Source organism: Lemur catta, chromosome 1, assembly GCF_020740605.2.
Source record: "Lemur catta isolate mLemCat1 chromosome 1, mLemCat1.pri, whole genome shotgun sequence".
Lineage (NCBI taxonomy): Eukaryota > Metazoa > Chordata > Mammalia > Primates > Lemuridae > Lemur > Lemur catta.
The window spans coordinates 283,277,025-283,291,625 of NC_059128.1; the positions used below are offsets into that span (position 1 = coordinate 283,277,025).

General features: G+C 55.7%; 1 protein-coding gene across 1 annotated transcript in view; it reads left to right on the forward strand.

The window, feature by feature from the left end:
* Positions 1 to 14,601, forward strand: part of PDE9A (phosphodiesterase 9A) — an 82,843-nt gene that overhangs the window by 12,686 nt on the left and 55,556 nt on the right. The window contains exons 2-3 of the mRNA XM_045540728.1: positions 12,292 to 12,362; positions 13,682 to 13,759. Of these exons, the coding sequence (XP_045396684.1) occupies positions 12,292 to 12,362; positions 13,682 to 13,759 (149 nt within the window). The remainder of the gene's footprint in view (positions 1 to 12,291; positions 12,363 to 13,681; positions 13,760 to 14,601) is intronic.

The window sequence follows — 14,601 nt, forward strand, 5'->3', positions numbered from 1 at the left end:
GCGTGAGGGCAGCGAGGACAGTTTTGGGGCATCTCTTTGTATTTGCCTAAAACTAACCCTCCCTCCCTTCCAGGAGGCTCCGCACAAGTGCTGCTTCCGATGTCATCAACAATTCGGTGCCATCACCCTCACCACGGTCTTCCTCTTCCGACCCTGGTTTATCACTCAGAGCCACCGGCTCTTCAGTCTCTGCGGCCTGTCACCCCTCTGCTGGGCTCCGTCCCTGCCCTTCTCACCCCACTCACCTCACTCTCCAAGCCGCAGCCTCTGCGGTAGGAGTGACAGCATCCACCTGCAAGGGTGTCCTTAGGATCAAAGGTAACGTGTGCACCCCCAAGCAGGTGGCAAGCAGGGAAAGGACCGTATGTCACACACACACAGGTACACACCACACACACACATACTCACCACACGCGCACACACACATACGTACACATGCACACACAGATGCACTTGTTTTCAGGTCAGGATCCTGGCGGGGCCCACACGTCACATTTGCTGGACGTGTCCCTAAGTCTCTCTCTACTGCGCGCTTCATCCCCTGTGCTCCTGCCATTTACTGTTGAAGCACAGACTGTCTCTGCCCCTTGAAACAAGCCCCGAAGACATGTATGTGACAACCGAGAAACGCTGGGGGGTCGTTGCTGACTTCCTCCCACGCACCGAGTGCTGGAGATCCTCGCGGAACTCCACGCGGCGGGCGCCGTGGCATCTGACACGAGCTCCACATGACCCAGCCGGGGCGGGTGCGAGGGCAGCCCAGGCAGGAGCGGCATGTGGGGGGACAGGGAGGCGGGGAGGCGGGTAGCTGAGGTTTCCTCTCCTTCCGGACATATCCCAGCGTTTCTATACCACAGAGATTTTTGCTAAGATAACTGTCTGCAGTGTGTCTGGCACATAGTCATTAATGGTAATTTCTGTTATTATTTTATATTCTTTTTCAAATGAAACGACCTAAAAACTATCTCCTAAATGGGAAAGGGAAAGGAGGCCGAATAACAGATTGTATTTTAGCAAACAAACCGCAGTGATTGCTTGTGGTTGACTGTTACCCATTCCGAACGTGGTGTTACTGTATTCTAAAAACAGGAGACAAGCAGAGTGAACAAGATGTTAAATTCATACGCGTAATTTAGAGTTAGAGATGAATTCCCGATGTACAGAGAAGGATGGATGGCTGGGTGGACAGACAGGTAGCCTGCAATGTTTTCTTCAGTAACATGTATTTATTTCTTAGGTAATAAGGAACAATAGAATGTGGAGTTTGGGGATGGACTCTTCTTAGCTTGTTTGTTTTTTATACTAAACACTTGTAATTCTCAGGCGCTGGAAAGGCAATGGCTCTTCACTCCCTCGGAGACAGAAGTGCGAGGTTCCAAGGGCGGGTCCTCGGGTCCCACCTCCGCGGTAACGCGACCCGAGCTCCAGCGTCGGGGACGGCGGGTTTGCTTTTGAGGGTGGACAGAGCCTAGCGAAAGCTCATGGAAGCTCATGCAAAAGCTTAGTAGCTTATAAAAGCTATAAAAACTGAATCACAGTCTGAGATAGAGACAATAAAAGGAATTTGAATTAGTTTATTTTCCTTGCGGAGGCCTGAGTCAGTATGTCTCCTGCGTACGCGGCCAGAATTATCAGTGATTGGAGAACCAGGCCGACAGAAGACGCCTGTCCCATGGGGGGTGATGGTAGCAAGGAGGCCGCGGGACCACCCTCGCCCCCTACGCAGACCTCGGCTGAGGTCCGATGTCAGGGGCAACGTGCACCTCTGCAGCCCTGGGCTGGCAGCCGTGTGCGTCTGAGATTGTGTCCAGGACGCGGTGGTCAGGCTGGCCCTTCTCTCATATGTCCCCGTCTGTGGGGGTGACAGTGACTCCATGCTCAGGAGGTCTTTATGGGGCCCCGGGTCCCTGGGCTTGTCAGGCGCTTGGCTCTGGTTCTGGCCCAAGCGTGGGCTCAGTCCCCGTTGGTGGTGGTGGCAGTGGTGGTGTTATCAGTCATATAACATAAAACCAGGGAACACACAGGCGCGTGCCTTGGCACTGGCGTTCCCCGAGCACGGGCCGAAGGGCAGGTCGGCCCCCGGGGCGGAGGTGGAGGGGCTGAGGCAGGCCTCGCCCACGGGGACTTCACTCTCCACAGCCCCTGCCGAGCTCGGGGGAGAGAAAACTGACACTAGCCAGAGTGAGGTCAAACGGATCATTTAACCTATCAGAGTTTGATTTTCTGTTAATCCCGCATGGTTGAGCTTATCAGCTAATAGGTATTGGCGTTGCTGTGACCTCCGGCTCTCCTTGCACTGTGGACACAGTTGGACGCGGTTCACAATCGATACGGAGGTCAGTAGGTCAGTTAGAGCAGCCAGAGCCTGCACTGCCACGGGACTCCCAAGTTCAGCAGCCTCGTGTCCCGTGTGCCGCGGGAACACCCGGAAACTCTGGCACGCTGAAGTTGAGCCTGTGTCCCTGGTGCCTCTTGCTTGTGAAAATGGCCTTTGAAGGGACAGGAGGAGGAAGACGATCCACGAGTTTTCAGGGTTCTTGCAGTCACAGCTGCCATTCACTGAGCACTCCATATACACCAGGCCTCCCTCTGCCGTGATGAATCCTCTTAACGTCCCCGTGGGCGAGGCTGGACTAGTCTCACTCTGCAGCCGGAGGATCAGAGCCCCAGAGAGTTTGAGAAATCTGCCCTGGGTCTAGCTGGTAAGAGGAGGGGCCAGACTGAACTCACATCTCTGACTCCTTTCCCTGCCCTCTGCCCTACTTGCACCTGGAGCAGTGCACAGCATCAACGCCTGACCAGGGCGACCCTGCAGGTATCAGACAGCCGAAAAGCACTGATGTGGCCAACCCAAGGCCCACCCACTTGGAACGGAGCCAGCTGAGACCGCTCGTTGCAAAGGTCACTCTGCTGACCGACTGCCCTCACTGCCAGCCTCCTCCACCCTGATGGCCTGAGAGTTTAGTGTAGCAATTTGCAGAATTTTGGTAACTGAACCTGTTTTTCTTACAAAGTTGTATGTACCTAATATATAAAGCATATATACAGCAGTTAAGCAACATGTTTGTTAACATCCATTTATTTTATAAATTCCCATTTGTAGCACCCAACAGAGAGGTAACGGGAACAAAGAAGGTTCTGGTGTGAGCACCACGTTGGGGACTGGGCGTTCAGGGTGACTGCTGCAGGCTCACATTAGCCTCAGCGTCACTTTGCTTCAGTTTGTCCTGGTGGTCCCCAAATGGAGAAACCCCGCCATGCTGCATGCCTGCACTGTTCTGTAGATGGGGACAGGCCTGGCCACCGGGCAGGGCAGCCCCATGACCTGCCGGCCTGCGGGCGTCTGCAAGACACTTGGATCTCAGGGCAGCAGCCGTGGGCAGCTCAGTGGACACTGAGTGGACCTGACCCCAGTGACGATGGACCTGCCCTTGAATGTGCCGATGCTTCGGGTCCTCCTTCACACCGAGTGTGTTGCTTTGTAGTTGGTATCTAGAAGAGTTAGAACAGAAATGAAGAAATGAAATCCGAGTTCGGGTCCTACACACCGAGTGTGTTGCTTTGTAGTTGATATCTAGAAGAGTTAGAATAGAAATGAAGAAATGAAATCCGAATTCATGCTACGGATACCCGCCCAAACCCTACCCCCAGGGCAGCACAGGACCAGGAGCAGGTCTCAGCCCCCCTGCTGGTCTGGACCCAGGGGAGCCCCCTTCAGGCTCGCCGCAGCCCCCGGGCACCCCAGGCCGCACACCGTCCCTGGTCACTGAGAACCTCACTTCCACAGTCTGGGAGGTGCATGGATCTGCGGGCGGTAGGAGGCAGTGGAGCTTTCCAAATTCTTTAACTCCCTGCCGAGTCCTGGCCCTTGGGGAGCGAGGCCTGGCGGTGGGATTCGGCGCGACTGTCAGGAACCAAAAGTGGGGTAGGGGCTGCTTCTCTCCCCTCTCCCTTCCGTCTGCGTGCCTTGGGGTCACCAGGCGCACGACCCCTCAAGCTCCTGGCCTTTGTCAGACTGGGGCGTCGGTGCGCCTGTGGCCCGTGCACAGCCATGGAGCCCCCTCCCTGTCCCCTTCCCAGCAGGACGTGGCCTCCTTCTCTGCCTCGTTCTTGTTCCTTCTGTGACCCTCTGTGACCCCCATATCTCTGATTTTCTCTTGGTGCCCCCCCATGCACCGATCCCCCATGACTCCCAGCTCTGTGCTATTTAAATTCTGAGTTCTGTCCTCTGCTTAACTGTCATTTAGTTTCTCATCTACTTGGCTTCATGCCAATGAATACTCTTCCCAAATACCAGTGGCAAAGACCGTCTCTCCCGTGGGAATTTATGTGGCTGTGCTCACGAGCTGGCACTGCGATCAGTCTCCAAGCTCGGCCTCCGGAGCTGCACAACTTTTTCCTCGGTTCTGAAAACCCCACGCACTCACTGTGGGAAATCTGAAAAATGCAGAGCGGTATCAGGAAGAAAGAAAATAGTCCCTTCTCCTACTACCCAGAGAAGACTGCTTTTAACACTTCAGGGCCTCTCTTGCAGGTATTTTCTTATGCAAGCATACATACGTGTGTGTGTGTGTGCACGTCTGTGTGCGTGTGTGCACGTCTGTGTGCGTGTGTGTGCATGCGCGTGTGCAGCTCTCCTTACATGACTTTGTACCCTGCTCATTTCCAATCGGCATTACGTAAGCGGCGGTTTCCAGTGCATCACTGAATAGTCTTCGAAATATGATTTTGCTGCCTCTGTAATGTTCCGTCGTTGAGACTTACTAAAATGTCATCGTTTCTTTGTTTATGAGACACTTAGCTTAATTCCGCTTCTCTGCAGTAGAAGACACGAGCGGGACGTCCCAGCTGTGTGCCTGTGCCTGCAGCATGGCAGCCCGGGGCGCGGATTTGGGCACAGACCCAGGTGCTGACCCTCTGGCTGTGAGGATTCGATGAGACGACTCCTGGGAGGCACCAGGAGGGCGCCTGGCACCCTGTCCATGCTCTTCATATGACATGTGTCATTATCATTTCCCGAAGAGCGGTCCTGGAAGTGGATGCTGAGTCCGGGGGAGCACGCACGGTCACACTGCTCTCCTCTGGGCCGTGGGGGCTGCATTCCTGGGCGGGGCCCCGGCCACCTGCGCATTGGTGCCGTCGCTGGATTGCAGATGGTCTCTTGGAGGTAACAGCAGACGCACGCGCAGCCGTAAGGAAGGATCCGAGAGACCTGTGCACCCTCCGCCCAGCTCCCCCCAGTGCCACAGCTGGGGTGTTGACAGGGAGACACCCCCACTCAGACTCGCACATTTCACTGGAACTCACCTGAGCATGTATATTTCGTTCTGTACGGTGCTCACACCTGCGTAGGTTCTTACACCCACCACAGTTTCGGTCTGGAACATTCCGTCACCACAGGATCCCTGTTGTAAACACCCCCCCCACCTTGCTACAGCCCCAAGCCGCACCCGTTCCTGCCACCCTGTCCCTAATTCCTGGTGAGGGTTAATCTGTTCTCCACGTCTATAACTGTCATTTCAAGACTGTTGCACAAATGGAACTGTACGGTCCGTAACCTTCTGAGATCGGCCTTTTCTCACTGGCATCATTCCCTATAGACCCATCCAATTGTTGCATGTAGCAGTAGTTTGTCCCTTTCTGCTGCGTAGTGTTCCGCAGTGTGGATGACGACAGTTTGTGTGGCATCTGCCCACTGAAGGGCATCAGGGCCGGTTCCAGTCGGGGCCACCTGCCACTCTCCCTTCACGGCCAGTTGGGTGTCCCTAGTGTGGCCTTCAGCACCTTGGAGGCCAGCGTGGCTGTTTCGGAAATCAATGCCCCTTGTTGGGTAGCAGATGCCTGAACATCAGTTTGACATTAGAATCAATAAACAGCATCATCGAGTTACAGGAGTTGATACAGTTGCGACGCAGGGTTAATGCCGACACGCAGGATGCGATGCGGCTGCACAGCCGGCGCTGTTGTGGCCAGGAGTGGCCGGGCGCACACACCACCCACAAAGATGCGGCTCCCGCCCCAGCCCGCTGGTGCAGGCACGGAGCCCACTCGCTGTCCTCGGGAAGGGCGGTAGGGGGGAAAGAGGCTGCCGCCGTGTCCCTGCCCGTGGGAGCTCAGCGTCCTTCCGTCTCCAGGCTGCGGCTGTCATCTTCAGACGTAGCCCCTTAAAATCACTGGGGAGGAAGACACTAGAAGAATTATAATGAGGAAAATTTTGCTCCAGATTGGTTACTCCAAGTTCAAAGAAGCTCTGTGAAAATTGTTGCTAAGGCAGTTGAATAAAAAAATTTCACAGTCAGTGTGCGAGTAACAGCAAGACAATGAATATAATTGCATGTTTTACAACAAGCAACCCCAAAGCACAACTTACCCGACATAGATAGTTTTTTGATGATTTTGAAAGGTAGCACAGACATTTTCAGCGATTGGAAAGGAACGCACACCATCCTGGTTTACCAGCTCAGCGAGATTGTCTCCCTGATGGAAAAGATTGCAGCTGGCCTGGCAGAGAGGAGCCGTCCCGGGGGCACCTCCAATAACGCCCCCACCCCGCCCCCGCGGGTCCCTGACAGCACTGTTCTTTCCTGATGGTGCTGGGCTTTCCCCCAACCTACCAAACTCGGCCCAAACCTTAATTGCTGTCCAGCTATCTTATTTGTCCAGGATTTGGAGCATTTCATGACACAGCACCACAGATGTTTGTGCAAGAAACCCACAGTTTCTAGCGGCCACTGACTTCGTGCCAATCCAAACTAGAATCTGACAACCCAGCAAGAGACTTTCACACGGCTGCAAGGAAGTGGCTCAAGTGGAAATAGCAAAACGGACTGGGGGCTGCCGTCCCCTCGGGTGCGGGGTAGACAGGAGAGGACTGGGCGTGGGCCTTGGGTGCGGGGGCCTGGCCACATCACTGCTGGCTGCCAATGGCAGCTCTGTGGTCACCCACCCTCCTGCTCGGGCCCCTGATTGCTCAGAAGAGGTAACAATTTCCTCAGCGGCCACGTTTGGATTGAGTGGCTGCTGGCGTGGCCAGGTAAACGGGGCAGAGACAATGAGGAGCCACTTTTATATCTGGAGCCCAAATAAACGCGTGCCCTGCAGGTGCCGCCTCATACGTTCCCGCCACCCCCGCCCTTCTGCAGCCGACACCCCCCTGAGAGTGGCCTCTCCCGGGCCCAGCTCGTCCTGTGTGCGGGACCGGGGAGGCCCAGCCCTGGCAGCCCTGCCCCACCTCCTCAGGAAAGGAGAAGGCAAGGAGCGAAGGGAGGCCGGGTATGGACATTAAAGCCGGCTTTTCCTCAAACTTAAAGCTTCCGTGTCACTGCGTGCGTGTGTGACTCTGAAGCAGTACACAGAGGGGCACGTATCTGCAAACGCACACTCCAAAAATCGGAACTGGTGTGTGGGAGGAATGGAATGCAACATCTACCATGTCACCAGCATGTCCTCGGCCCCCACCCCACCCTGAGATCCACAGACAATGGAAATGGTATAAAATTGAATTTTGTGTTAAACCAGCAGCACTTTGAATAATTCTTTTCAGATGTGTCCCTCCCTTACTGCCTGAGAGGCAGGTGGGGCTGAAGCTGTCAGCCCATTTGTGGAAGGCCAGACAGACTCCAGCGGCTTCGGCGTTGCCCGCGGGGTCGAAAGAGCCGGCAGACAAAAGGAGTAGCTGGTTAAGCGCAGGACTTCCGATCCCCGAATCCGCTGCTCCTTCCTCAGCGTGGTGTGTAGCAGGAGGCCAGTTTGAATGCAGACGTTAAATAACGGGAACACGGGGAGTCGATGCGTGCTGTGGTCAGGCATGTGCAGTCCGGGATGCGGTCCTGGTGCCTCTCCTGCTGGCTGGGCACATGGGTGCTACACACACCTCCGTGTGCCTCGGTGTCTTGTGTAAACACCTTAGAACGGCCCGTGGCCTGTGGCGGGTGCCTGGTGAGTGGCAGCGTCCTCCTACGCAGGCAGGACGAAGACGCCCAGACGACGAAGCCGCCTCCGACACCCACGGGTCCCGGCTGAATGTGAAGCAGCGTCAATATCCGGCCCAGCAGCCTCTGTCCCTCGCTGGCGTCTCTCGTCTTGTTTTAATATCGCGGCGCTGCCAGTCAAGCCTCACAAAACAGCCTGGGTGATTTGCCGGCTTCCTGACCAACTCCCGTCCCGGTCTCCTCCGGGCTGGATGGAACAGACCGGCTTTATTTTTCCATTAATCTTGCTGCCTCCACATCTCATTTTTAAATTTCATTTTATCAACTTTATTTTTTTCTTGCACGATTGTTTCTGGATAAAGGATAAAAGATTTGCACAATTGTTCAGCACATGGACAGAAAGCCCCAGGGTCTTCTCACGGTCACAGGCCACAGCGGGGCTGGTTTCCCGCACGCCAGCAAAGAACGCGGCTGTCCGAGCCCCCACCCACCACCCTGCCATCGGGGTCACATGCTGCTCTGCACCCGGCCTCTCCTCTGCTTCAGCCCCTCTGAAGGCTGGTTAACAAGACCACTGAAAGCTAAAGTCGAGACTCTCATTCAGATATAAAGTGAACATGTGTCAAAGATTTTTAATTAGCTCATTAATGGAATGAGGGAACCGGTAGGATACTGCAACCATCTCCAAAGAGAAACGCAAGGATGGTAAATGCATGGGGAGCGCGGGTCGTTGTTCTCCACCGGAGACACACAGCGGGGACTTTTTTGTCTATGCAAAATTTCCTCACAGCCCCCTATCTTTTGCCAAAAATCACCTCAAAGCAAAATTATTCTTCACCACAGAATAAGTCTGGTGTCACCAGGTTCGGCTTGACGATTTGCACAGGAGTGTCGATGTGCCGATGTGCCGTGTGGGCCCTTTGGGGTCTGCTCTGCTGGAAGACTCCACGGTTAGACTTTTAAAAGCCTTTATTATTTGCTACCCTGAGGCTGGGAAACCAGGCACAAAGCCCTCCTGCGGGAGTTTACCTGCAGTACTTGCCAAGTCAGGTAAACTCCTCTCTTCTCAGGGCCCCTGACATTCAGGGCCTGGCCTGCCGGTGCCCCATCTGCCCCTCTGCAAGGCTGGGCCCTGAGACCCTCCCGGCCCCCTGGGACTGTGTAGACCCAAACTCTGCAGGGTCTCCCCCAGCTCCTCAAGAGCAGCGGTCACACCAGGTGACGAGCACGCACGGCTCCCGGGAGAGGCCTTGGTGGCGCAAGGCGTCCCTGGTTATGTCCTGGTGAAAAGAGGATGGCTCCTCATGGGAACTTGGCAAATAACTGTCCTGCTGTGAGGAGTGACGACTCCGTCAGAGCTTCTGGATTTGAGGAGGAAAGAGAGCAGACAGTAAAAATCAGATATCACCTCAAAATGATCCATTTCCGTTTACCAAAAATCCACTGGGTTGTTAGGGTTACGGTGGCTTGAGAAGACAGAGAAAGGGCTTTCTTGCAGAGCCGGAAAGTCAAACCCTAAAACATCAACAATGCCACAAGCAAGCCCCGCAGTGTCTCCTGTCACCTCACTCTCCTTCCAGTGGGTCTTGTGTTGGCAGCCTCAGGAAGCTGTTTCTCAACCAGGGAGGGTTCTGGTAAACCCTGGCCAGCCCACTGGACAGGCCCGAGCATGGTCCGAGCGAAGCCATCAGAACTTGTCCCCAGGCCTGTTCTTTGGGGGTCGGCATTGGAGGTGCCTGGTGCAGTCCTTGCCTGTGGGACTCTAGGCTGCGTCATCCAAGCCCCCGACTCCAGCCCAGCTGACTGCACAGCCTTCTGGCCAGATCAGACTACAAGGAACCATCTGCAGAGGACAGCTGCCCCCTTTTGGGCCCAATTTACAAAAAACAAAATCGAGGTACAGAGGGGTGGGGTGGCTTGCCCAGGGTTCCAGAGGTGAGAGCAGCTGAGGATGCTCCAGGCCCCCTGTCCCCTGCCCTCTGCCCCCTGCCCTGGTCCCACACTCCTGCGTGGAGGAGCCCTGGGCTGGGCACCGGGTGCCCTTGACAAAGTCACTTCCCCTCCCAGTGTGCAGAGGCTGAGGCGCCATAGTCGACACCCCGAGCCTTTTGAGGTGCTGCTGACAGTGTGCCTCGTCCAGGCCAGCCCTGAGAAGCCCGTGGTCTGAGTTGGTCTTGCCAGGCATGGCTGGAGAGAATGTAGCTCCCAGATCACCCCCGTAGGCTCTGAGGGGCTGGGGCAGGACCCCCGTAGGCCACAGGGTACCCGTCGTGCACAAGAGGAAAAGCAGGGGGAGAGGGTGTCTTTTTGAAGGGATCCCCTGCCACGGCCACACAAGACAGAGCGTGGGGACCACAGGACCCCCACCTCTGGCAGGGCCACCCCTCAGCTGGGAGAGACCCCCAGAAACACATCTTTGAGTGGCAACTCTTAATCTGTGGAGCCCAATAAAATAAAATGCAGATGCCTAGGGCCAGGCCAGACCCACTGCATGAGAATCCCTGAGCTGGGCCCGGAGATCAGCATTTTCTGACCAGACTCACACTTTGAGGAGCACCTACCTCCTTAGCAGGGCTCTCTGCAGCCGACTCCCGCTTGCCGAAGTCTCCGGGCAAATGCAGAGTGTTCTTACCTTCCTCCCCTGTGACCCCTGCCCTCTGCACCCACCAGCGAGCCCGCATGGGGCGAGGTGAGCCTCACGGGTTCAAAGTGGGAAAGTCAGAACTTGTTCTGTCTTGGGGTGAATGGTCATGACTCCTCCCCTACCTCGGGCACGGCCAGAGAGGCCGTGGGGTGGACTGTGACCCGTGCTGAGGATGGTGCCAGGGTGGGAGTGAGGCCTGGCTCCGGGCCAGAGGAAGGCAAGATGGCCCTGGCAGGGGGTCAGGAGGGGCGGCCACTGCACTGAGGCCGGGACTTAGAGGCGGGAGGGGGAGGGCATGCCAGCGGAGGGAGGTCAGAGCAGCAGGCAGGGGTTGGGGGTGTCTGTGAGTCTGGAGTGAAGGGCCCCGGGGCTGGGGGAGCTTGGAGAGGACACTGGCTAGAGCCCAGGACCCCCATGCCCAGCCAAGGAGACGGACTTGCCCACGGTGAGGCGGCAGCAAAGTTCCGCGAAGAGCCGTGGCACCGTCGGGGGGATGTGCCAGGGAGTGAGCAAGGCGCGAGTGGGGCCGAGAGGGACCACTGCACCAGTCCAAGCGTGACCAGGGGAGCCGCGTCAGCAGCCTCAGGACGGAGCGGAGGCTGCAGACGGCAGGGGCCATGCAGACACCCCACACAGCCCACATGCGACCACGGTCACCCCGGTGCGGGGTCCCGGAGAGGGGTCGGCAGGGCCAGAACAAAGTGGCTGCTTTTGTCCTGTCACTGCTAGTGCGGCCGCACACAGGAAACGGTATTAGTCACAGAAAGGCTAAGTCTACGGGGGAAGAAATCTGTTTTCTGTATTTCACTGTTTCCAAGTAAAGAAAAAAGCAAATTAATCTTAGCTAAAAAAAAAAAAAAAAATGATGCACTGGGCACCAAAACCCAGCCGCCCTCTCGGGCCTGCGGCTCCCCAGCCAGGACTGTGCTCAGGAGGAGAGAAGGTTCGCTGCAGCCAGCCGGCGAAACGCCTCCTGCCGTGGAAACGGGCGTGGTGTGGCCTGGGGGGCCCCGTCCTCACTGTGCCCACACCCCCCTCCCTGGAGGGGTTGGAGCCGAGACGCACAGTCAGGACTTTGTGGACAAAAGACACAGGTACACCCGGTGCCGCCCTCGTCCCGGCCGGACACGCGGGCTGAGCGCACCGTCGTCAGGGCAGTTGTCTCACCGCGGGCGCCGACCGCCGACCACCGCAGCCGCAGCCGGCTGGCTTGTGTCATTTTGATTTCCCCTCTTTGATTGAGTCTTTCAACCTCAAGCCCTTGGGACCCAAATACGAAAAGGCAGTCTTTTTTTAAAGTCAATAACCTTGAATTTGTTTGTTTGTTTTTTACATAACGGTCCCCAAGAGGTAACTGGGGACTCACTGCCACGCTGCCGCCTCCGACATTGGTAAGCTCAGGCTGTCAGTCCTGCTTCGCCTGTGGCAATGATGCGCCTCGAGGCAGGGTGTCACCTGCAGGCACGTGGATGCGGGGAGTGACTTTATTTTTCACAACTCTTTCCACTGAGCAAAAGAATAAAGTTTCCCACAACCCATATAAATCAACCGATAAAAAGATGGACGTGTAACGTTCCCCTGCCTGGGGTTACAGTCTTGCTTTTTAAAATAAACCTTCAGGTGGGAGCGAGAGAGGAAGCGGGCGGAATCTGGCGTCTCCATGGAAACCTGCGGCCCCTTCCTGTGCGCCTCACCGCGGTGGCTTCTGTCTTGCAGGTGATCTTCAGCAAGTACTGCAACTCCAGCGACATCATGGACCTGTTCTGCATCGCCACAGGCCTGCCCAGGTGAGCGCCCGGGGCCTCGTGCCTTTCACCGCACCGGGAAGGGCAGTGCCAGGAAGGGCATGGGGAGGGACGGAGGCCCGCTGGGCTCACCTTCTCCCCAGGGCGCTCTCGGATCAGTGGACAAAACCCCCCAGGAAGTCTCTGCCCACTGCCTGCCACGCGTGTCGGCTGTGCCCATGCAGGGGAACCACTGGGCCGAACCAAGCAGAACTGGCCGCTTCGGAGTCTGGGGTTTCTCCTTTCGTTTCTTCATTCACTTTTGAGAGGAGGGTGTGTGGGTTTGGGTTGGTCCTCAGGCCAGTGGGTGCCGTTTCTATGTCGGGGGCTCGTCCCAGGTCCACATTTGGCAGAAGACTGACTTCAGGAGTGAGTGGGAAAGACCAGTGGTCTACCCTATAGAATCATCAGAATTCCCTAAGTTATTTTCCTAAATCAACAGTTTGTTCAAACAAGTGAATTTTCTAATCATTAGCATTCTAACTTTCCCATCATAGAGGGTGACCAGGAGTAGCTTCGGCATGGCAAGTAGCTTTGGCATGAGGAGTAGCTTTGGTATGGCAATTAACTTTAAAGTTAAGGCTGAGGCAGAGAGAGCAATAGAAGTCATTCATAGACAGGCAAGAAAAAGGAGACCCAGGAGACGAAATTACATGCCTGAAATTGCAGCAAATAGCAGTTTGTAGCAGCAAAAATAGCCCATAGTTTGGGGCATCTTTGGGTGCGTATATTAAGCACCGTGCTAAGAAATATATGTCCGTTGGTTTTTATAACAACCCTAGGGTTCAGGTATCACCTCCATTGCACAGATTTTTAAAATTCACAGCTGAAGATTGGAGGGCTTAAGTAACTTGGTTGAGGTAACACAGCTCATAGGAGCCCCCGAAAGATGAGCGGTTGGAGGAAGACTCACCTTAACCGTTCAAAACCATCTCGCAGGAAAGCTGTGCATTCTAGATGGATTCGCAAAGGAACTGGAAGTGAAAAGGCAAACTGCAGATTCATCATCTGCTGATACAAATGTTAGTTCCTATTTTTAATCTCCCAACTCAGTAAATTCAACTTGCTCCAATTCCTATTTTAAATTATTTAAAAACCTGCAAGCACTTAGAATTACACATGGCCATTTAATTTCATTTGCAAATGGAATGTCAGGGGCCGGAGCCCGACCTCCCACCTTCCTGTCCTTCCAGCCCGGGGACGGCTGGGCCCTGAGACTGTGTTCTTGATCTTCCGTGGCTCGGGCCTCACGTGAGGCCCAAGTTCAATGTGCACCCAGAGCACATTTTGGGTGAAAACACAGACCTGGGTGTGTTTTTCAGGAACACGACCATCTCCCTGCTGACCACGGACGACGCCATGGTCTCCATCGACCCCACCATGCCGGCAAATTCAGAACGGTAAGGGCTCCGCCGGCGCCATCGGCTTGTTCTTCTTGGGTGTGTCTGACACTTCTCTACGAGACGTGAGAGGGGTTCTGTGATTTCCTTTAAATTTACTACTGCAGGGAAGTCTGAGTTCCAAGCAGAGACGGCGGGTGGGGGTGGGAGGGACCATGCGGGAGGCTTGACTGGCTCATCCTTGGCGGAGGACTTAGTCGCTTTCCAAGACGATAGTCATGGTAGGCATGGCTCTACGCTCACACCAGGAGCCCTCTGAGGAGGCATTGTACGGAGGGGGAAACTGAGGCAAGGGCGCAAGAAGAGCAGCAGACCCAGGCCCCAGGACCCCTGTCTCAACCTCAGGAAGGGCTGCGGGAGACACCCCAGCCACGGCCTCTGTGGACAGTTAGCATTTACCCATTTAGAGCCGGTCCCCGTGTCCCTAAAGTGGCACGTGTGGGAGGATTCCGTGCACAGCAGGCGGGAGAGGCTGGGGACACCGGTGGGAGTGGGGCAGGCCTAGGAAGTCCAGAGGGGCTGGCTGTGAATGCACTTGTGAGCGTGTGTGACATAGGGAGGGGAAGGACACCGCCCGGGGCCCCTCCAGTCGGTGGCCTGCCCTGTGCCGGGCGGCCTGGACAGTCCCCAGCCGTCTCCACTTCTATTCGAGGTTGGGAGAGGCAGGGTTTAAGTTGCGTTCTTGTGAGGCAGTGAGCAGGCGAGTCGTTAGGCATGGGGTGCCCCTGGGGACCCCTCTCTGTTGTCCTCTGCTGATTACCCTCTGAGGGACTCCACAGATGCTTGGTGACCTTTGTTAATCCCATGATCAGGTTCTGCCCAACTGACCCTCACCCAGCTCT